The sequence below is a fragment of the Micropterus dolomieu genome, linkage group LG01 (assembly GCF_021292245.1).
Source record: "Micropterus dolomieu isolate WLL.071019.BEF.003 ecotype Adirondacks linkage group LG01, ASM2129224v1, whole genome shotgun sequence".
NCBI classification, from domain to species: Eukaryota; Metazoa; Chordata; class Actinopteri; order Centrarchiformes; family Centrarchidae; genus Micropterus; species Micropterus dolomieu.
In genome coordinates this window covers 31,740,358-31,763,845 of record NC_060150.1, presented here as the reverse complement: position 1 = coordinate 31,763,845, position 23,488 = coordinate 31,740,358, and the positions used below count along the sequence as shown (strand labels likewise).

General features: G+C 39.9%; 1 protein-coding gene across 1 annotated transcript in view; it reads right to left on the bottom strand.

Moving 5' to 3' along the window:
- The window catches only part of ctnnd2a (catenin (cadherin-associated protein), delta 2a), a 280,580-nt gene that overhangs the window by 109,264 nt on the left and 147,828 nt on the right, over positions 1 to 23,488 (bottom strand). The window contains exons 7-11 of the mRNA XM_046065452.1: positions 18,595 to 18,649; positions 15,948 to 16,161; positions 15,467 to 15,584; positions 14,183 to 14,315; positions 9,725 to 9,898 (exon numbers count right to left, since the gene is read on the bottom strand). Of these exons, the coding sequence (XP_045921408.1) occupies positions 9,725 to 9,898; positions 14,183 to 14,315; positions 15,467 to 15,584; positions 15,948 to 16,161; positions 18,595 to 18,649 (694 nt within the window). The remainder of the gene's footprint in view (positions 1 to 9,724; positions 9,899 to 14,182; positions 14,316 to 15,466; positions 15,585 to 15,947; positions 16,162 to 18,594; positions 18,650 to 23,488) is intronic.

The window sequence follows — 23,488 nt, the reverse complement described above, 5'->3', positions numbered from 1 at the left end:
AAAAAAAATAGCCTGTGCCGTGACCACTGAATAGGAATGTCCTTGGGTACAAGCTGAAAAAGGAAAGGGACAGAAAGCACGAATGATAAGAGAGAGATTGTAAGGAACATAAAGGCAAAGAAATCCCCAGAAAATGTCCTGCCAAATTACTGTTTTAGACTGTCCTTTTGTTTTCCCATTCTGTTACTTTGTATTCAGCTTTTCCACGCCTCTTTATGCATTCCCTTTTCTTCTTCACTCAATCTTTCTGTCGGCTCCCCCTCTCTTCTTCCCCCACCTTAAGTAAATGGAGTGCTGCTGAATTTATCATCTCTGGTAATGGCGTGTTCTGACTGATGACTTGACCTTTGGGGCCAATATTGCCTGGCAGAAATCAGCGTGTGGGTGCCTGTTTATGCATACATGTGTGTCATTGTGTATGCATTGTTGTATTCCTATCCTTGTGAGAACCAGCTGGGGATTTCAACTTTTAGAGGAATTACATATTTGACCAGTCTTAAAGCCATAATATCAGTTATGGCTTAAACTAAGATTAGACTAAACTGAGATTAGATTTAGGTTTAGAGTTACACATGTTATTGAAAATTAAGGTTTCGGTTTGGGGTTATGGAATAAATATAAAACATAAGTATAGTATAGTAATACAAAATGCATGCATGAGTGTGAGAGGGTTTCATGAATTTGCTAAAGACCAGCACGAGGCAAACTCACTGTGTTGTTTCAAGAAATATTAACCAGGTCATGAAATGCACTGTGTGTGTACAGACAGACACACAGAATATATGCGCCACTAATACCTCTCACACCTAACGCTCTGGCAGCGTGAAATTGCGTTTAAGAGGAAATAAAAGGGCGGGTGTGTCTTTGTATTCCCTTGCTTCGGCGTAGAGTAAACAAATTGTGGCTGTGCTCCTGCTGGCAGATTAGCAACGGGAAGGGAAACTCTATTAGTCATTTGACACAGTGATACCTTTGCAATTAGCCAGCCGGCTGAGGGGCTGGCTAGCTTAGAGCAGGGCTGACTTTTTCTTTGGGCTGCTGGGACGAGGGAGCATTCACTGAATGTACAAGAGATGGAGGAAAACAGGGAGGGAGGGAGAGAGGGAGATTGGGAGAGGAGGAAAAAAATGAGAGGGGGATCAAACCAATCCTCTGAGCTTTCCATGTCCATCCTGCCTCCTCATTCTTTCATCTCTACCCCTATTATTTTTCATTACTACTCTGTCTCTGTCACTCATTTTTCTCCATCACCCCCTCGCTGTTTTGCTCTTCTTTCTTTACTTTCTTTCTTCTCCCTCCAGATCTGTCCATTTCTGTCTATACCTCCATCCATCTTTTATTCTCTCCTCACCCAGCTCTTCTGAAACCTTCTCTTTCAATCCCTGCCCTCCCTCTTTTGCTGTAGTTCAGTCCCTCTCTGCATATTTTTGTCTGCCATCCTCTCTCCATCATCCATTCATTTCATGTTTATCCTCTCCCTTTCTTCCCTAACACCCTTCTGTCTCACTATCTCTCCCCCTCTATTGTGGCTGTAGTAGACTATGTGATCAGAGCTGAGGACATGTCCTTTCTCTCGACACGCTTCAGTGCTCAGCACGATTACACAAAACCCCTCAGTACAGTGTATATCTCTCACACATAAACACACTCACATAGACACGCGCAAGCACACAAACATGGATTTCTAAATATGCAAGTGATTGACATGGACTAAACATTTGTGCCTGTAACACATCTTTTTCTAATGCTTTAAGGTCATGCAACAGCATGTACGCACAACCTTGCTGACAGCAGCAGTGGATGAAGCACACTTCCACAAACACACACACACACACACACACTGCTTGGATGTGGAGGAGAGTAAGGATTAGTTTCTCCCCCTGTTTATCCCTGGGAGAGCCTCCTGGCCAACACACAGCTCTTGATGTTCCTGAGCTGGAAGCACTGGAGGACACACGCACGCACACGCACACACACGCACACACACGCACACACACAAATGCCCTCCTTTGCACTTTCAGTATAAAGTATACTGTGTTTTACAGTGTGGGAGCTGTAGGACCCTTGTCTTTATGAGTCAAGGTGCCATGTCTTTTTCCAAGCATGCCACTTAGACACAACAGGGGCTCCAGGCCAGTGGCTGCTGCTAAATTTTCGTGCTGCGGAAGGACAATAGTGAAAGTCATAAAAAGATGATTTTCTTTTCTTTCCAACTGAAGGGTGTTTATATAAGGCATACAGCCACTGCAAGTGAAACACTTTATTGGAAAAAATCTAATAAAATAAACATTGTAGTTTGGCCTTGAAGTTAGTTGCCTTCTAACTATAAAATGCCTAAAAAAGTAATTTCAGCTAATTACCATAATAATTTGGATATTTGTGTTTTTCATATTGCCTTGTGTTTCTTTCATATCTTGTCTCAATGCCTTTTTATGTATAATGTAACACTTTGAAATGCATTGTTGTTAAAAGGTGTTATACAAGTAAACTTGGCTTGCCCTACATTAGCATGTTGTTGCTGTTGCTAAGAAAATGAGCAGCATCTGCAAGCCTCTGCAGCACATTTTCAATGTCAACAGGTGTTTCTACTGTTTAATTGCACAAAACTGCAGGAGGAAATCCTTTTAGTTTTCTTCATATTGACAAATATCTGAGAATTTGAGGACCAACAAGACACTAACAGTGATACACATCACCATTATGTGAAACATGGTGGCTCAGATCTTAGACTCACAAGGAGTTGAATCTTAAAGCTGCTGCCTTTCTCTATGAAGTTTGTATTTCCCTTGGGTTTATGCGGGTTTCCTCCAGCTGCTGCTGTTTCCCCACCACAGTCCAAAGACATGCAGGTTAGGTGGACTGGACACTATCACCTAGGTGCAATGTGAATTATCTCTCCTGTGTGTGCCCTGCCTCTCGTCCACTTTATGCTGAAATAAGCTGCAGAATAAATGGGTCAGAAAATGGATGGATATCATACTAAACTTGAAAATGACTTACTAACTTATAGCACATCATTTAAGTCTAAACAGCAAAACAGGTATATTAGAAATTAGCCTTTAAGGCACTTTTCAGAGATCATACCATTGTGAGACCAGATCATTTATATGTATCTATGATATGATAAGAACAACAGGGAGACAAAGGGCAAACACAAAAGTAATAAGCAATGTATACAACAATAAACAATTAAATCAATTAATGAATAAAACATGTTTTGAACAGCAGATATGAACACTTCTTTTCATTTGATGAAGACAGTCAACGCTGCTTTTGTGCCGACTTCAAATTTATCTGTGTGATCTCTGAGGACAAAAACAAATGAATGTTTCTTTTGAATTCATTACCGCTAATAAGCAGAGAATATGCTAATCATGGAAGCTGAGTTGGGACACAAGTTGAATGTGTTTTTGTGTGTATTTCTGTGCATGTACTTGCCTTGTATGAACGGTTTTAGTGGCCACTGGTGTGTGTGGGAGAGGATGGTGCAGGGTGACTAGCACCAACTTGACTTAAGCCTACATTTAGGAAGTGCCATATGTTTTCACAAGGGAAAGCATTTGTGCTGATCTGTAGAGTAAGTCAGATGCTTTGAGATGGCAATTAAAGCTTTCTGAGGCTTCAGCAAAAACTAACTGTAAATACTGCACGTTTAAGCCACAATATAAATCACCTGGATTCAATTCCTAATGTGAGTTGTTGTCCACTAAGTTAAATAGTATTGTAGGTCATAGTTTTATTGTCTGCTACAGAGAAAAAAGCACCTGAAAAAGGAAAGAAATAAATCAATTTTCATGTCTTCTCTACATCCCCTCCCCCCTAAGGCCCCTTTTCTTCCTTTCCTTTTAACATCAAACTGACCCCCAACTAAATTTAGTCTTTCAATAGAGAGCTGGCTGTCATAACTTGACTTTATACGTAAATGCATTCACAGCTCTTTCTTTACTGGTGTTCAAGAGACAGTAGGTTCATTAAAAGACCAGCAGGATCAGAGGCCAAGCTAAAATTGATCCTAGCCAAACAAATCTAATCTAACCTGGCGACAGACAGAGCCCGGTGAGTGACACACTGAAGTGACTGGGGAGATGCCTCAGCCAAAAGGTCTAACAATGCTGCAGTGCTTAATTTTCCAGCACTGGTGTTTTAACGGGCAGTAATTGACTGGTGAGACTTATTTCAAACATAAACTCGCATAGTAAAACATTTAATTCCTACAAGAAAGGAGAACCTAATTACCATTATTACTTTGGACAGACTACTGCCATACTGTGCATTCTGTGGCATTATGCTAAAAGCTGTAGAAAAATGTGTATGTAAGTAATGCATGTATGTGGATATGCATTCAAATAGCTACAAATAATGTTTATATAATTTTAACTATACACAGATGCGCACACACAGAGCCTATAATTAGTATTATAAACCACATTTGGACACCTGAGGACATGTGCTAGATGAAAAAGAGCCTTTTCCTTTTTATTCAAGGATCTGTCAATTTTTCTGTTTAAGAGGTGCCCTGAACTTTTCCTGCCTCCTGGTCAGAAGACGCATACTAACTGCACCCTATCTCCAGTCTTTTTTGTCTTTACCCATTCCTCCCTACCCTCTTAGGCTTGTTTTCTCTCTCCTCCATCGCTCTCTCTATTCTGTCCCCCTCATTAGGATGTCAGATCTCATTACAGAAGGAGCACAGCAGATTTAAAGGGGAAAGCAGACTGGTTAAAAGGGGTGAGGCAAAGTTTTCTTCATATTTCTTTCTCTCCACTTTTTATTGTGCATGTGAACTGTATGTGTGCACATTCATACTGGCAAAAAAGGCCCGTGCTATAGATCCGCAATGTCAAGTAAAAGTAATCCTGCTTTGGTTTCCAGAAACATTATAAAACACACACACACCCACACCTACACACACATCCACACACTCATTTGCATGCTTATGTAACAGAGTTGATCCCTTGTCCTGGGAACTGCATGAATTTAATTGCAGAAACCTAATGTTAAGAAGTGTGTGTTCACATTTCCTGTGATTCTTATAACACCACAGACTTCACTTGCTTTTATCCAAAAATGGACAGAAAAGACATACTATATGAGGGAAAAAATCCTCATTTAGGAGAGGAGTCAGAAGAACAAGGCTATAGAGACTGAGGCAGATGCCAAAAAGATGCCCAAACCTCAAAGATCATAGAATGTGTGGATATCTCCCCTGAAAAATCTCTCAATACCATCATTTTAATATACACCTAAGAATGGTTTACCTAAAATAAACTTTAAAATATCCAAGATGAGGCTAGTAAGTTTTGGTTGGTGGGTGAAAAGGCATAAACACTGACTGACCAGAGGAGTTTTCTGTAGCGACAGAAAATGTGACGTAAAACACATGTCAAGTCTAACACAAATGCAAAACAATAAATATCCTTGTTTTTACCGTGGCTTAGTGATAAATGACTGTCAACACAATTTGTGTCTGTCTCCTCCGAAGATACTGGAGGGAGCCATGTTAAACTACATAACACCCCTTATCAACAGCAATAGTTCAACCTGGCTACAAGATTCACCTGACAAATAGCTGTGGCAGTGAATCTACACATTCTCACTGTCGCCACCTGAGCTACATGCAGGTCTGATGATAGGCCATTAAAGAGAAAAAGTGCCACATGCATTCAGAGGACAGTTATTATTATGCTGTTATTCCCAGTGGTCAGAGTCATTCATCCAGGCCAAGATAGTTTTCATGAAATAAGGAGAGAAGGTACAAAGGCAAAAGTGTAAGAGCAAAGGCACGAGGGGAGGAAGGAAAAGGGAGAAAACAAGGAGGGATGGTTGATGAGAGTGAAGGAAGCAGAGAGGAGCGCACATAAAAAGTATTAAAGGGGCTATATGTAGTTTTTCAATGAAATAACTGTCTTATTGTCAATGTGCTCTAACCTCATTTAGAAATGAAGCGCACGCCTGTTTTCTCTGTTTCTTGGAACAGCCACTATTCTGCTTTTAATGTGAGGACAGCGGGTCAGGTGGTAGTCCTGTGTGTGCTTCCGAGCCTCTCTCTGACTACAGCAACAACACCGCAGCTAACGAAATTCAGTCCGTAAGGATACGAATATATAATATGTAACGTTATGGCTTTCCACATTACTTCATCAGCTAAAACGAGCCACATTACTATCCTGTGTACCACTAGTATTATGTCAAAATGTTGATTTAGCCTGTAAGAAAGGATGTAACGGTACGAAGCAAATATGGAGCTATTTGTTAATAATAGCAAGGCAGGAGCAGCCAACTAATATACTTTAGCACGGAGCTTCATAACGTTCAATTCAGATTGATTGACCTTTTACTGATACTCAGGTAAAACAGTTTCTCCACCGTCTCAGTCTCTGTAACTTATGTGACCTTCATAATACCATAATGCAAAATAACTGCACAGGACAACAATACAGAGGGAGGCCCATTCACTACAGTAATCAAACTTATTACGGTCTAACTGTCTAATTTATAATATTCAGTTCATCTCACTAACTAGAGATCGCTACTTTAAAGCAAAAGATTTTACTGATGATAATGATGATAATTAGAAATAGACATGAAAATAGAAATAAAATAACAACATGAAGGAGAGAGTGGTCACTTATGAGAATCGAGAGAGCAAGGCCAATGTCAGAAACGGTGAGACTGCAAAAAGAAACACACAGTGTTTTTTTTGTTGAAAAAATAAACAAATGTGTAAACCGTAACCTGAGGCTTTTTCTTGCTGCGATTTTTCTCTGTACCAGAAAGGATGTGTGCGTTAGGAACGCTGTGACCATGCAGGAATAATCGCTTGAAATAGGCCACATTAACCTGCAGTCCTCTGGGGCGCTGGCCTGGTTTAATCCAAGAATGAAACACTGCGTTTCACTGCCCACACACGTATAGTGCAAAGACACAGAGATACACAGTCATTCTTGCACAATAATATTGTGCTATGCATGGATGTGTGAATGTGCTTGGCGGATAAGGAAAAAGGATGACGATGGAGGGCTGCTCAATATATCGTTTCCACATCCTCACCGCAATGTGCCCTTGCGCAATTGTCACATTGTAGAACAATGCAATGTCAAGCAAGTCAAATTAACTGTTTAAAATATGTTTACTGCATTAAAGCTTAAGAAAGGATAGTTTGCACTCAAAAAGTCTTCAGACTAAATAAGACATCTTTCAGCTTATTTTTCTTCTATGCATTTTCCCCAAAAAATCTAAAATAAAAATTATTACGTATGTGTATAATTCTTCACAACAAGAGTAACTGAAGTCATGTGGTATACATCGCAAAAAAGAAAAACATTGCAATGTCAGTTTTTTCCAATATAGTGCAGCTCTAAACTGAAGAAGGGTGTGTGCATGTGGGAGAGAGTTTGAACGTATACAAACAGGTGGAGCAGATGTTTAGTAGCAATTTAATTTTCTTTAGTAGTATTTAGATGCGGTGACAATGATCTTAATTTCACAGTCTGGCCCGTAAACGTAGAAGTGAACTGAGTTGTGAGGAGTAGGGAGCAATGGAAACTGAGCAGACCAACGGAGCAGGTTAACCAATTGGCGGTGTTTTGAACTGGATGTGACAGAATTGTCAAGTGTGTTGTCAAACTGCTGTCCACTGCGCTGGAAGGTAATGCCAGCAGACTTCCCAAGACTACAGGTCTGTTTGTTTTTTGGTATTCTTACTAGATGGAGGAGTATATAAATTAAGTCTGTCATCAGCAGAAACAAAGAATTGTGGGCAACTATGTTTTGAGGGAAGATGATTGAATCAAAGAAAATATAGCACAATTTGGTTGTTAACCAGACATTTCGCCTCTACAAACTTACCAAATTTGATTCAATTATCTTTGACCCCACTTTGTGTCTGCTTTATCTGCTTCGTATTCGTGGCCTGTTTGCTCCATATTTCATTCCACCTGTCTCTCTATCCTGAGCTGGGTCAGGAAACAGCCACTGTAGAAACCAGTGCATGTACAATTATAGTCACTTAAATTGCTTTTGTTGTATCATGTAGCTCCTCTTCATAGTTAAGTGTCCAGTTAAGTCATGTGGGGGCTGACGCTCTCAATGAATACTGTGAGCTTCATTTGACTTTAAGTGCCTTGTTTAAATTGGCCATGAACTAGCCTGACACTGTGCACTGTATATAGACCCCACTGACTGCAGCTTTGGAAAATTTTGGAGTGAAATAACCATACAAATTTCTCCCTTCTCGTTCCACCAAAGAAATGACTTAAAGCATTAATTAGATTGATCCAGGCCAGCTTAATGAACCAATAATGTGAGCCTGCCATTGCAGAGAAAAGGCACAATGACATAATTAATGACTTACCGCTCACTATGTCAGCACAGCCCTTATCAGTTCACTATGTGCTATCACTCTGTGCATTATGAATCCTTACTGGACAACCCCCTAGTCACTACACATACTATTCACATGTCTTTTAAAACGTGCTGCGCTAAGACCAAGCCTTAATTCAACAGCTCAATGACTTCAAGGTGCGGCTCATCTTTGGTGTGTCGATTTGCCACTGTAGTTACATGGGCCAAGCACAGTGGGGGGAAAATTGTGTATGGGGTGAAAAAGGCTCATGCTGATATTCTCTGATGGAGAATTTAGCTCAAACAACATCAGACAATCTATTAAAATACTGTAGCAAAAGAGAAGCATATTGTAAACCTTGAACGTTGCAATTAAATATACACGGTCTAATCCACAGCCTATTGATTTTTTTAGCTGCAGTGCAAATTTCCTTTGTGAGTTTTACCCATCCATTGAAACTACATATACAAGGCGGAGTAAATTATAGATAAATGTGGATCCTCTCTGTACACTTCTGAAGCACACTTATTTAATTATTTCCTGCTTGCATAGACAATCACTGAACGCACTGTCCAGAATTTCACTGACAATAATCAAAAGCAATATCCCACAAGAATAAGAGCAAACCCAATGACCCCCTAACTCTGAAATGTGCTTCAAATGCTACGCTCTGTGCTTAAAGGCAATTCTCACTACTTTCAAGTGAGTCAAACTGATCAACTCAAACGCTGGTCTAGAGTGGCATATTTACTGCTATGATTCTGACCCAAATGCTAATGATAGCTATTAAGGCTAGGCTGGTTAATGACATCGAGGGAGCTGTGAACGTGGCGTGACCGACTTGGGTGTTTTCATGTGGGTATGATACAGTAATGGGATTAACATGGCGTACCTAAACCCACATTGAGATAAGCTCAATGAGGCCCTATTAAAAATACATTGCTGGCAACAATGGAGTTACGGAGGGAGCGGGTGAGAATGAGTTTGTCTGACTGTGTGAGTTTGATAGAAATTGTGCCCAACTGTGCTTTATTCTCAACCGGGAAAAAATGTGTACTTCTAAATAACAGCAGGGTCGGTAATGGCCTTTTCTGTACTCTTTACTCTCCTATGTATTTTTTCCATTTGTCCCTGGTTTGGGTGCAGTTGTTGGATATGTGTGAGACTGAATACATAGCACAAAGGAGCATTAACCAATACAGGAAAAGGGCTGTAAGAGTCAACTCAGATCAATAAACAAATAAAGGACACATAAATTCAGTTTCATGAGTGTAAAGACATTGTAGAATGCAAAACACACAGCATATACAGTAAAGTGAATAAAAACCAGACGAAACTGCATAGCTGTAACTGATCATACAAATGCAGGGAGGGCCTTACCGGTGTTGTTGCGATAGGGGCCTGTGTCTGGCCCCTGGCTCTGGCTAAGGCTTCTCATGGGGCCCTTGTTGTGGTAGACACGTTCTTCATAGATGGGATCTATGTGGTGCTCTGGGGAACCCAAGGGCCGAAGGGGCTCCTGACTGTGCTGACTACTGTAGGAGCCACGAGAGCCTGGAGACAAGAGAGAGGAAGAAAAAAAGATGTAAGCAAGATAGGAGGAGAGATGATGAAAGAGGTTGGACAACAAAGGGGAGAGGCAAGTGCAAGATGAGGCACAGTCCATGAGGTAAGGAAAGGTTGTACCGAGGAACTGAACAGATGGATTTTAAGGAGGTAAGGAAGTGGAATGGGAAGGCGGTGATAAGAGCCACAGAGGATAAACTGGATATAAGATATACAGAGGATGTGAAAGAAAAAGGATAAAGAAATAACTAAGGTCAAATGAATGTGGCAGAACATGGATGGGTACCCAAAAGAGACAAGAGAAAAGAAAAGGTGTGGGAATGATGTTTGAAAGGTGGAAACAGTGATGACGAGAAGGAAGAAAAAGAGAAGAAAACAGTCCTCTGTTTTTAGACCTGTCCGTAATCACACTGGACCTGTTTTTCTTTGGCTGGAGTGTTACAAAGCATCAAATGACAGACAGTACATTATTTATATAATGTAATACTGATGGTGTGTGTGTGTATGTTTGTTTGAGTGGTAGGGGAAGTGGTGAATTAGAGATGCACCAAATCTGAACTAGAGAGAAAATGACATGAAAATAAAGAGGGACATGAATAGGGACACGTGAGATAGGAAGAAATAGGCAGATATCGAGACAGACAGAGAAAAAACAGAGAAAGAGCGAGATAGAGAGAGACGGATGCCTCCATATTTCTTTTTTTTAATCTCTGCAGAACACATTGCTGGTCGTCAGCTATAAAGTAATGAGATGTAGTGTCCCCCCCTCTTGCTCTGTGTTTGGCAGGAATCCCACAGACACAGGGCAAGGAAGACTTTGTCAGCAGGCATTTGTTCATTACACAGGAGAACAAATGTAAGGCCTCCTTCTGAAAACACAGAGACCAAAAATTTAAATTAGGAAAGAGAAGAAAGGTAGGGGACTGGCGGATTATGAAGACGAGTCAGTAGGGCCTGGGTGACATGGCAGGAGATAAAGTGAAAAGATGTGCCAATACTATAAATATACACAGGCTTAGAAAGCTATGAGTGACTGAGAGAAAGAGAGATGGTCCAGCGGAGCCAATGTCGCATCATATCGCATTAGCTCTCGGTAGATGGCAAGTCGCGTGCCAAAGATTTTCCAAACAAATGAGGGGTGACGAGTGCAGTGCTTCGGTTCAAAGCTCAGTGAGTATCTACCATCAACTTAACACAGTCAAAACCCCACAACCTTTCAGATCAGATCAGAAATTGATGCATGTTAGGCACTCAGCCTCAAGGGCATACAGTAGCATGTAGCCATGCTGTAGTTTTTGTTGCAGCTTAGGACTGGTGTCTATTTCTTGTCCTAATTTACCAATAAAGCAAGACTAGTCAATGAGAGTATCTTAAAGATAAACAGAAATACACAGCAGTAGTTTGTTATCCTAAACCTCCTTTATCGAAAAGTGTACGAGATAGGACGATGCAAGCACCCTTTGGGATGAACAAGAGTCTGCCTGCACTTGCTGTACTATACTATGCAAAATGACAAAGCAGTGGTTTGCCTCATTATGCCTGTCTTGAGCATGACTGTGGCAAAAAGGCTATTGCGTTTCACACAGCTGTGTCCTCCTTTCGACAGCATGGTTAACTGACTGGCCTGTTTATCTCCCGTGCTAACGAAAAGGTAGGCTGCCTCCTGTCACACTCTGCTAGCCAGCAGTGGCCAGATAGAGAAGACAGGCAGAAAGTCGAAGCAAGAGTCAGAATAAGGGAGTGAGAATAAGAGCTAAAGAAGAAGGAGAGAAATTGAGCTTGATTGAAATTAGGTGAATTTAGAGACAGAGGGAAAGAGACAGAGTTGGTTAGAATATGCATGAAGGAGTGCTAATTAGAATCACGGACACACCCATTAATGGCATGACTCATCCCAGCTCTCTCTCTTCCTACATCCCTTTCGTCTTTGATGTCTTGGTGAGTGGGTTTTATTTCTTTATTCATTTATTTTTTTGACTCACAAGGGCCCGCTCATGGAAGTACTGACCTCTTTCCTTCAAAGGGAGAGGGAACTTTAGGAAGAGAAGACAGAATGATGTAGAGAGAGAAAAAGAGCTGCCCTCCCATGATGTTACGTTCTGTAAATTATTTAAAAAGGTTAACAAAATGTAAAAAATAAAAAACTCTGATCCCTTAATGCCTCAATCCTGTTTGTATAGTAAAAAAGAAAGGAAAGTAAATATCCCCTATTCTTTGTTTTAGTGTGTAACCATGTACAGTACCTACTATAAATCTACCAGGAAAAGGTGGTATATCTGTCAAGTTAAGACTTAATATTAACGGTGATCATACAATGTTCTGGGCCAGTCAAATCAAAAATAGAACAGGCCATATATTTAAATATCCAAAAGATGACTGCTGTGCCTGAGGCTCCTATGTCAACCCCTAGTCAGTGTCAGTGCCAATGAAGCTCAATCTCTAAATATCAGCCCAATCAATTTTATTTACTGATAACTTAATTATCTCTATTTGGTAAAAGATCTAAGTCAGCAATTTTCTTCAGCTGGGTATTATGCTATTGTGCCACTAGGGCAATATTTAGACACAATGGACTGTATCACTCAGGCCCTTCATGTAGAAAGCACAGAGTGGAAACTTCTTTTTTAGGCGATTTCGTTTTTAGGCAGCTTAACTCCACTGTAGCGTAGGTGCTGCAGAGCTGTTAAGTACTGTACCCCTCCAAACAGGCCACTCAGAGGAACTCTACTCTGCTTTTTCCAGGAGGATATCACCTATTGTCGATAAGCAAACCTCTGACTAATAGGTTCTACAAATAATTCTTGGTTGGTAGGATTTTGGAAATGTGGTGAATACCAGAAATTACAGTCAATTACAGTGAAATGTTTGAAAGTAAATATCTTGCATTTCCAGGATTGATAAGTTGCCATTTAATTGTTCTGATACAATCAACCACAGAGTGGTAGTCGAAGCTCATGAAAGCAAATTATGATAATCATATGACCCTGGTCTGCTAATTATAGTGACAGTCTGAGATCTCTCTTCCTTTGGGACTTATTCCTGCTCAGTCTTTTCCTCTTCATTTAAAGTCTTCAGGAGAGATGAAACCCCAGTCATTCCTTCAAGATCACAGTTATGCCTTCAGGGTAAAGCATGAAGGTCGTGTTCTCATCAATATAGCTCCACGTTTAATAGACTAATCAATTGAACTTACTCCAGAGCTTCAAAACACTGCCGCCTGGTTTAATCAATATAATCTTGTCAAATATTTCATTTATGTTAAAAAGTCAACCTGTGGGAAAGGACGCTGTAACAGAAGCACCAATTTGGCTTTCACCAGGATTAAGAGTCTATCTATTCACCGGCATACAAAAATGTTGAAGATCTTTACTATACTGAGCTCACTGGTACAATTGGTTCACAAAATGTCAAACAGTAGAAAACAAAAAAGAAGAAATACAGATCTTCATACATTTCCAAAAAAAACTCCAAAACCCCCGAAAAAAGAACAAGTGACAAAAGAATTTGTCTGCAGTTGCATGAAGAGTAGTGGAGCTACTTCTCATGCATGCTCTAAAAGCAGAGGCCATTTATCTGAGGAAAGTGAAACGAAAGAAGAAGAAGGCTATCTAAAAACTACTTTTAGTCTGAATGGCACTTGTAATACAAGCCTTGAGAATGTAACGTCCTTGAAAGTGGTCTATCTACAATATTTAATTCAAACAGGCACAAACAGCCAACCTAAAATAAAATTTTACATTGCACCACTATGCACCATAAACCGTTTCTATAACACATTTTCAGTTTGACATTAAGCCAACTCAATTTTGTCAAGAGAGTCAAGAGAGAAAGCCATTAACTAGTCAATGCAACTGCAGGGGCAAATAAAACTCTCTGTTAGCCTGAATGCTGCCTGTACTAAGACCACTGTCATTCTAACGCATTCAGCTCCCAGAGCAAATAGAACTTATTCAAAGACACAATTAGAATCACGATCACTTTAATCTTCTTAAGACAGGTTTCTGTCTGGTAGTCACAACATACCTGTTCATAAACTGCTCATAATTCACAAATGTAACAGCTGAACAACTGGTGCATTCATTTTGAAGATGCCTCTTGTGAAGTACGTACAATTGCTGCTATATAGAGTTGGTAACCCAAACACATTGATTTGCTTATTAAAAGATTATGAGTATAGATCTAATGCTCTACAGAGTATGGGTACTAAATTCTCGTGGTGGAGTTACACACATTTGGGTTTATGTGTATGTGCATGAGTGTGTGAACTCCCACCTGCCAGACTACCAGGCCTCTGAAGAGTAGCAGTAGCGTAGAGCTCGTGGGGGATCTTGTACTGGTCAGAAGCGTGGTGAGCTGCCAGCCGTTTGGGAGACAGAGTGGCATAGCTCCCTATGCCTGAACTCATCTGCAAAAACAAGAGGTTATTTTCCCTTTCAAATATTGTAAGATTACAATGTATTGGTAGCCAAATATGTAACAGCTGACATGTCTGATATGTCTTGTTTTGTCTGGTTAGATATGAAGAGTTTTAACTGCATTTTACTTCAATTTATTTTGCCAACTTTGTGTCTAAATCCAAATGAGAAATGTAAAATGGGCATATAAATGGAAATTGGCACTATGTATAAACCATGTCCAAACCACTTAGAGTTAAGAATGTAATTTACACTGAGAACATCCATGCAAAAAATACAGTGTGAGATATTGGATATGAACATCCAACAAATGTACCTAAGAAACCAAGGTTTGGATAAGGTGCTATTTGAAAAGATTACACATTTGAAGAACTAAAACTGACTTTTATAGATTTCTGTTTGAAGATATGACTCAATCTATAATTGCTTTGGAGCTACACTATGGCATTCTTTGTCATGATTAAAGATCTGACAAAGTGGACAAGACTATAATCTTCCCTCTAACACCCAGCCGCTGGGAATCAATCAATAGTATGACTATATAACAATATCTCTAAACAGAATGGTTCAACTGTCACATTTCTGTTTAAAAAATACTAATACTGGGCATTTCCACTGTAAATACTGTACTCCTAAATATAATCTTTGTACTATTATGCTGCACATAATAGCCACAGTCATCACTTTCTAAATCCACAGTCTGTAGATACATTGAAAAACAAATTGTAAATGTAAATGTGTGTTGGGTAAAATACATAAAATCCTCGAAACAATCTGATATCAAAATAATTATCAAACTAGGTCAGAATAATATTTAACAGAGTCTGGCCCCAGGAAAAATCAACATACTTTGATCACTATTTACACCACTGAAGAAGGGAGAAAGTTCTGTGTGCGCACAAGTTGAACCTTGATGTTCTCACAATCACATGTTAATACAATGTATTAACATGCACAAGTGTGAGAAATAATTCAGGTATTCAGCATTTTTTATACTGATTTCACAGACTTGGGGGTACAGAGTTTATAATCATGCATCAAGCATGCTTCACATAAAAAGGTTCATATTTAATACTATGTAAACACAAAATGTCACTGCATTTCCTTTCTACAGGTGTACACACAGTAACACTCCTTGTACCTGGTGAAGAGGGGACGATGATGAGCTGGCCCCTCCCCCTGCTGCTGTGGAGTTGGGCGGAGATGCGACCCTCAGGGGAGACCCACCCCCTCCTGCTGTTGTCACAGCAACTGTGGTGCTGGAAGACAAATGGGCAAAGTGACATAATTTGTCTAAAAAATAATGACTTCAAATGATTATTTCCATTTCACATATAAAAACAATCATCAGGCTTCCTGTATCATGTGTTAAATTTGTATTTCATATTCGCTGCATGATTGGAGGACAATTTTCCTTTTCCATTCTATTATAGTAATTTATTGTTTATTTATCTCTCCTCTCATACTGTCTGTAAAACCTATGAATGAAACTGATGTGTCAAATACAGTAATTCTTTCAAATGCCATCCTCTTTATCCACCGTCAGATATGACTGGGCTCTATTATACATTGGTATCAACAACAATACATCAAATCACATCACAGTCACTGTGGCTCTCTACCTGTATGACTTGGCCAGTCGATTAGCAGGAGAATGTTTGCTGGGAGAGGAGGAGGAGGAAGGCAGGCGCTGAGTGGTAGAGTACCCAGGTGTGTCGGAGGCTGATCCCAGGCGTTGGAGTTTACTTGGGGAACCAGATCCCGAGCCTCCTCCTCCTCCAGACAGAGGGGAACTGACACGCTGGGCAGGTAAAGTGGAGCTGGAGTAGTAGATACCTGGAGAACAAGGGGAAGGAGAGAAAACTCAATAAACACGGGAAGCAAAAGAATGAGTTAGAATGTGTTGAGGCTGATGTCAATGATTTAGAGTACAGATACAGGCAGGTCATCTGGGAGCAAAACCCTGATATTCTTCAAGGGGTTGATTACAGGGAGAGGAAAATATGTAAAAAGCTCCAGGTTCGGGTCAGGGCAGATTAATAAAAGCATAAAATTGGTTCAACAACAAAGTCAAAATGCAAGGTTTAAATAAAAGTTCATTCAGTGGATAAGTACACAGGCTGCTACTATTTTTATGTAGCCTTTAGCCAGGTTGTAGTGGTCAATAACAGGGAGTATCATAGGTATTTTTTTTTTTTATTGTTTTGCATTTATAGTGTATAACTCCTGCACCACACAGCAGTTCAGAGTATCCGGCAATCTTTGAGTCTCTGGGTGGGTACCTAGAAGGGATACCGCCTAGAGACTCTACTTGGGAGATGAAAGAAAAAGCTGAAGGGGGATGATTGGGAGAAATGGCCTGCCCAATCTGAACCACTAAGTGGTGCTTTGTTATTGAACTTCTGTTTAGTTCTAGTCATGGATTAGCCATAACAAATATGCTTGAGCATAGGGTTCAGGGATGGAAATTAACACCCGCCACCTGCTAAATGTGGGTGGATTTTCCGTTTGGCAGCTAAATGTTTGAAGGCTACCTGCCACATTGGCGGGTAAATGTATTCGGCTTGATATCGCCACGTAGTATCTATTTGACAGTAATTGTTTGTTGTGTGTCGCACTTAAACTGGTCCCAGATGTACCAAGGGATCTAAAATTGTGTAACACACTGATTAGGGGCGTTCATTGGTTGTTGTTTATGTTCAATTCACGTACTTGTATTTGATTGGCATAGATTTGTAAGGGGTGGGCATTAGGGGATGGGGGACAGGAGTCGGGAGGGAACGGGGCGATAGTAAGAGTGTAGCCGCTTTCATACGGAGATCAACGCAGAAAGAAAATCTGCATATATCTCACATTCGTTTATTCATACTGAACAAAGGTTTGCAGCACTATCCCGCAAACATGTGTGCTTTCACATAGTGGTCTGGCTTTTACGGAACCAGCGGCATGTAAAAACACTGTTAGGTGTAACACACAGATTTCATTCTGTCTCTCTGTCTCGTCACTGTCACCAACTTCCCAGACTCAGAGGCGGATAAAATCGGACCCCCCTTTCCAGCTCCATACCTATCATACAGTGCAGCAAGCCGGCCTATTGGCGCAGTACCCCCGTGAAATACAGCTGCTAGTGTTAGGAGCTAATTACAAAAGTTGTACTTGGAGTGTTTTTAGCGTTTAGCTGGCAAGCCATTAGCATGAAGTGGCGACATTTACGTTACCACCAAACCAACATAACAAAAAAACTAAGAGGAGGATGAAGCAGAACATAAAAAATAAAGTTGGCAGTCCAGTCTAGTGTCTGACACACGGTCAGATCTTCGAATGGCCCAGCTGTCCTCCCCAGAGATCAAGGAGTTTGATCCATAGGCTGTATAAATAAATGATCCCACAAAAGTCTGAAGGGGAGGTTTAAGTTGAATGATAAAGCTTGATTAAGAGTGAGCAGTAATGAGATTTAAATTGAATCATTAATAGGCATCTTGTAAATTTAGAAAACAATTTACTGTTATGTCTTAAATACATTTAATAGCAATAAAATAGTTTTGCTTCACATTTCACTCTGGCCTTTTTTTAAAGTTTGTATTCGACATAATACCTTATTATCTCAAAAAGTACCGAAACAAATGAATATGTGACACAAAAAAGCAATTTATTATTTTGGCCGGTAAAAAATACATTTGGCTGGTGGATTTTTTCATCTACCAGCCACATTGGCATGTGAGCCAAAAAGTTAACTTCTACCCCTGATAGGGTGCTTCATAAGTGTCCTTTGGACCAGAACACCTTAGGCCAAAGTTTGATTATTGACTGCCCAGGTGTGGGAGGAGTTCAGGGGGTCTATGGAGACAGACTTTTGGTTGGCCTCGAGGAGTTCAGGGAAACGAAAGTTATGCTTGGCTTAGGCTGTATTTAGCAAGGGAGGAGAGCTGCTTATACTTACTGGGGTTATTGTTGAGCATTAGTAAGCACTTTGAGGAGCATATACATAACACAGCATCCAGAGACTGGAGGCAATATAGCTTGTTCATAAATTATGGAGGAGCAATACTACATGTGAGAAAACTATACATACTGCAGGCTCTAAACACATTCTACTGGTGGCAAGGTTTTGATTCCAATTCTCATGCATGTCTGTCAGTGTCTCCAAATGCCATCTTCATGTATCCACAGTGCTTCATGCTATGTCAGATTAATTTATGATGAAGAAAATGCATCTCCATGAAGAGAGACAGAGAAGAGTACAGAAGAGAAGGGGAGGTGAGTTCTTACCTGACCCTGCCCCAGTTTGTGATTGTTGCTGCTGGGCTGCACGACTAGATGTGACCTGAGGGCATGTGGGGGAACACAGAGCAAGTGAGGGAAGAAAAGCCATGACAGGGAAGGAGGGATGAATAGAGGGAGTGATCAGTGGGGGAGGGAGATGTTAGAAGGAGGGAAAGGGAGAAACAGTTGAGAAAAATGGGATAAAAAAGAATATAGTAGTGGACATCAAAAACTTTAAGCACAATGAGTTCAGTCAAGCCTTTGAGGAGTCTCAAATGAACCTAGAACAGCTAGTAATGAAATCCCCTCAGAAAACATAGGGGTGATTCAAACAGACTCATAGAAGCAGATCATGAAGTTCTAGGAGCTGAGCTGACTGAAATCATTTCTCATAAAGTCTTGTTGCACCACCTACTCAAATTAGAGGGAAGGATTACAGTCCATAGTTTATTCATATCTTAATATCTATTATCTGCTGTCACATGAACCAAAATACCCACAAATACTTAATTGAATGAAACTGAAATTACAAATAATTGAATCTGTTATTATTATCAGTTAAAAGAGTAAATCACTCATACTTATTTTGTGTAGTAAAACAATCTCTGACTTTCAGACAAAGTCAGTCAGCAGTCTGTAAATTATAAGGATGGCAGCAGAAAAAATGTTTCTGCTCACCCCCTGCCCTGCTACCAACAGCTTTGACTACAATGTACAGTTAATTCCTTAGAGAGAAAAAAAAGGCATGTGCCAGTGTGTGAGGCAAAGCTAGAGCATGAGATGCCTTTCTCCCACACATCACATCCTGGTCGATCCAAATATGTTCTCCTTAGCCTCCAGAGACTGTAGGGGGGAGCATATGCCAGTGCTCTACTGAGCCTCATATATATATATGTTGATTCTTAAAATTGGAAAGGTGATTCAGATACATTTTTTCTAGCCTGACATGGCTGCAGTTGTACAAGGCCACATTATGCACGCACACAGCCACTGAGTCACCTTGGAGCACCATTATCACTACATATACAGTGGCTACTCTCAGACAGTGAGAGAACTTAAAATACTCAAACCTTCTGTTTCTTAGAATTAAAGTTATTATTACCCACAATTATATTTACCAACTCATCAGTAGAGGCAAACACAATGAAAAGAAGTGGTCTGAACATCGACTATCTACACTGCTAGCGTGTTTTATTATTCATTCATTCATTCATTCATTATATTTGTTTGTTGGTCATATGTCTGACTCTGTCAGTAAAATTGTACATTAAGGCAAAGACACACTTCAGCACACATCTATACACTTTACACACGCAATTTAAATGACCACAAAATCTGATCTTCCAATAACCAGTGTCGCACAACATGCAAACACACTCGGACACACACATTAACAATCCGGAGTAAAGTTAGAAGGTGATGTTTGTACATAACAGTTTCCAGGTGTGAATATTTACAGCTGTACAACTGTGCAGAAAGATTGGTGGAACAACAGAGCATGCCTGCTCATTAAACATTCCCTGGATAAATATAGCAAGGCACACAGGCATACAATCTCCCATTATGTTCTCAGTGGCAGTCTCTGGTTATATTTTTCTGCTTTGAGTTGAGCCAAAGCACGTTTGCTGAAGACAACAGGCCTTAAGTTCCAGCACTGCTTTGTTTACAGAGGGGAAACTGATTTATCTCTGGCTGAGTGGATTAGCAGTGTCTTTCAAAAAAATCTGACATACAGTTTAGGCAGAGTAGCAGAGACAGGGAGACATAGATAAGGACTAAATTAATGGAAACCCGGTAAATTGAGGAACAGGTAAAATATACAGTAAGCTATGTTCTTGACTTAGTAAAATACTGATAGTGTGTGTGTGTACATGTTCTTATATGCAGAAGTGCTTATGAAAGGGCACAGTATAGCATCCATCCTTGGGTTGCTAGATATACCCTGATCTCAACACACAAGAAGTTAGTCCTTGTGGAAGCTGTAACTTAACCTGGCTCATCTACAAAGGATGGGGTGAATTTTACTCAGCCCTGGATCAAAAATACTGCTACAGTCAAAATCTGTGGCCATGAAGTCAGAGATAAAAATGGATAAAATAACAGAAACTGGTTTAAATTCAGGTCCCTATTTAGTATCAGCTGTGGGTACACACCTTTATTATCACGTTCCTGAATAGCCCTGCAGCAGGAATAAACAGACAAATGAAACACAAATGGCTGTCTGATGGCAAAGTAAAGAGCTGAAATGATTTAAATATAGTGTACACTTGAACGGATAGAACTATCAACAGCAATCACAGTTGCTCTGCATATTCCTACCTGTCTGTCTCCTTTCAAGACAGACAGAAACCAAAAATGTTTATGTCTTTTATGATTCAATTCATCTCTGTTCTTCATGGTCTCTCTCTCTCTATTCTTATTCTTCCTCATTTTTGGCACCTGACTACTTTAACACTGTTCAGTGTAGAAACTTCATTCAAACTTCAAAATGTTCTGTCATTATCTGAATCACTTTAAGTATTTATTGTTATTATATATAAAATGTACTAGTTCTAGGAATTTCCCCCCCATTCAAATGAATGAATGTAATGTTCAGATTTCGAGTGTTTGACATTACATGCAGTGAGGTTTAGCTGTTGAACTACGTGCATAATTTTTTCATCAAAACGTGTAATTTTTCAAACAATGTACCTATCTCAGAATTAGACGTTTGGCACTATGAGCCTCAAATCATCAATCAATGGGTCAGATGGAAAGCACAATTGTCACTATTCCAATCTAGTCCAATTTTAACCAAGATCAGAAATGTCATAAGCAAAACAGAAAAAGGGACATTTTTAGCTTGCTTCATGTTTCCAATTTTTGACACCACAAACATTTTTTTTTACAGCAACACATTTATGATGCGAAAATCTAGTTGATCGGAATCACGCTCTTTAAGTAATAGGCTAGAGTTGATTCCTCTTAGCTTAATCTCTATAAAATTAACTGCCTGTCCCAGGATTCACTAAGCACTTACCATCACCATGGCAAACCTGATGTTATCAAGATTTATGCCATATATGTAAATAACTTCACTCATGCTGCTGCTTCTCTAAAAAGTATAAATGCACCAATATCCAGAATTTTACTAGGGTTCTACCCTTTCTTATAGCTGCAACACTGTATACCTACAGCTTCACTGTAGTGAAAATCAATACAATTAGTTGCAGTCTTTAAAAATACTTTTGAGCATTTTGGTATGGTGAGTGCACATGTAAAAGTGTTTTATGTATACAATGCCACTTGATCTGTTTGTTTGAATGCACATGGATAAAGGGTTTTTAGAGACGGAATTATTAAAAGTGCCTATAAACACCCAGAGAGAGAGATCTTAATCGGTATGTGAGCCACTATCCAGAACATTCTGCACCATAAAACTCTCCTATACAAGTCCCCTGTGTTAGTTTAGTAGGTTATGAAGCCAAGTGAGAGAGCTAAGGCTGATGAGATGCAGGCCACAAAACTGAGCTTAAGAACCCTATAATGGTTCATGTTACTTGACTGTGTTCAACACTGCAGGTGCACTATTGTCATCAAGATGCAAAGTGAGACAGAAATGGGCTTGGGTGGGTGAATAAATAAACAGATTGATGGGTGATTCACCAGGTAAATAAATGATGAGTATATATGAATTGTTTTCTGAGCTAACTAATAGAAAGAAAGCCTGAAACAGTGTGAGGGAGTGTACTTTCTCAGTCCCATTCTACGTCATCTTACAGTGCTGCTTCTTTTCTCCTCCAGTAAAACACTGGGATATTTGAGGTGCCATGTATCCATGCATTATTAAAGCAGGGCCTCTCAGGGTTATAAATACCCTACAGAAGAGCAGCAACATGCTAGACCTTTCTCACTCTCCCTGAAAGAGTCACTTGTGCAAACCTTAAACAACTCCACCCATGTACACACATGGTTGAAGGAGTGCATAAAAAGCACCAACAAAAACATGCATGTAATGCACATGCATGCAAGTTGCACCTGCCTATCTAGCAGCGCTGGCTTGCATAAAGCTATTCATGAGCAACAAGCCCTGCTGACAACACTGGCCCCATTACACTGACAAGCCAAAAACATCAGAGAGAAGGATGCACACTCATGCTCAAATAGACAGAGATGGTGAGCAGAGAGGACAGGGAAGGAAGAAGGGAGAAAGGAAAAGAGGACAGGAATACTGCAATACAAGGAAAACAGAGGACAAGAAATATTATAGAATTCAGAATACAGACAGAATAAAAACTCCTTTTGCCTTATCTGTCCATCCATCTCTATGCCTGTCTATCTGTTTTTCTATGTTTCTGTCTTTGCCCCTGTATTTCTTATTTATTAAGGGAAGTAATGAGAGTTTTCTCTGAAACCAGCTTTGGTGCAACTATAAGGGAAAAGAATGAATGTCTTTAGAAAGACAGATATCACATCCTTCAGCTTTCTCTTTCTGAATACACACATACATGAGCAAACAAACTCACATAAAAATACATATTTGCACACACACACACACACACACACACAACAAATGAGAAAGTAACACAACACAAGACAAACACCCATTCATTTTACATATGGAAACCTTACTGAAAACATGTGGAGGTATTTGCAACAATGCATAAAATATATTCTCAAAGAGCTGTGACCCTCATTAAATACGTGTTTGGTTTATAGTTATAGACCTAAAATATTATCTCCTACTTTCAATCAATCTTTCACAAATGGAACACTTGAAATATACTACTGATTTAGTAGGCTGGGTGTCTGCTGAGAAAGTGCGTGTGTGTGTGTGTGTTACCACTGATATGAGAAGGACAATAATAATGAAAATAATTGGCTCCTGTAGGCTGGTGAATCATCATCAAACTGCTATGAT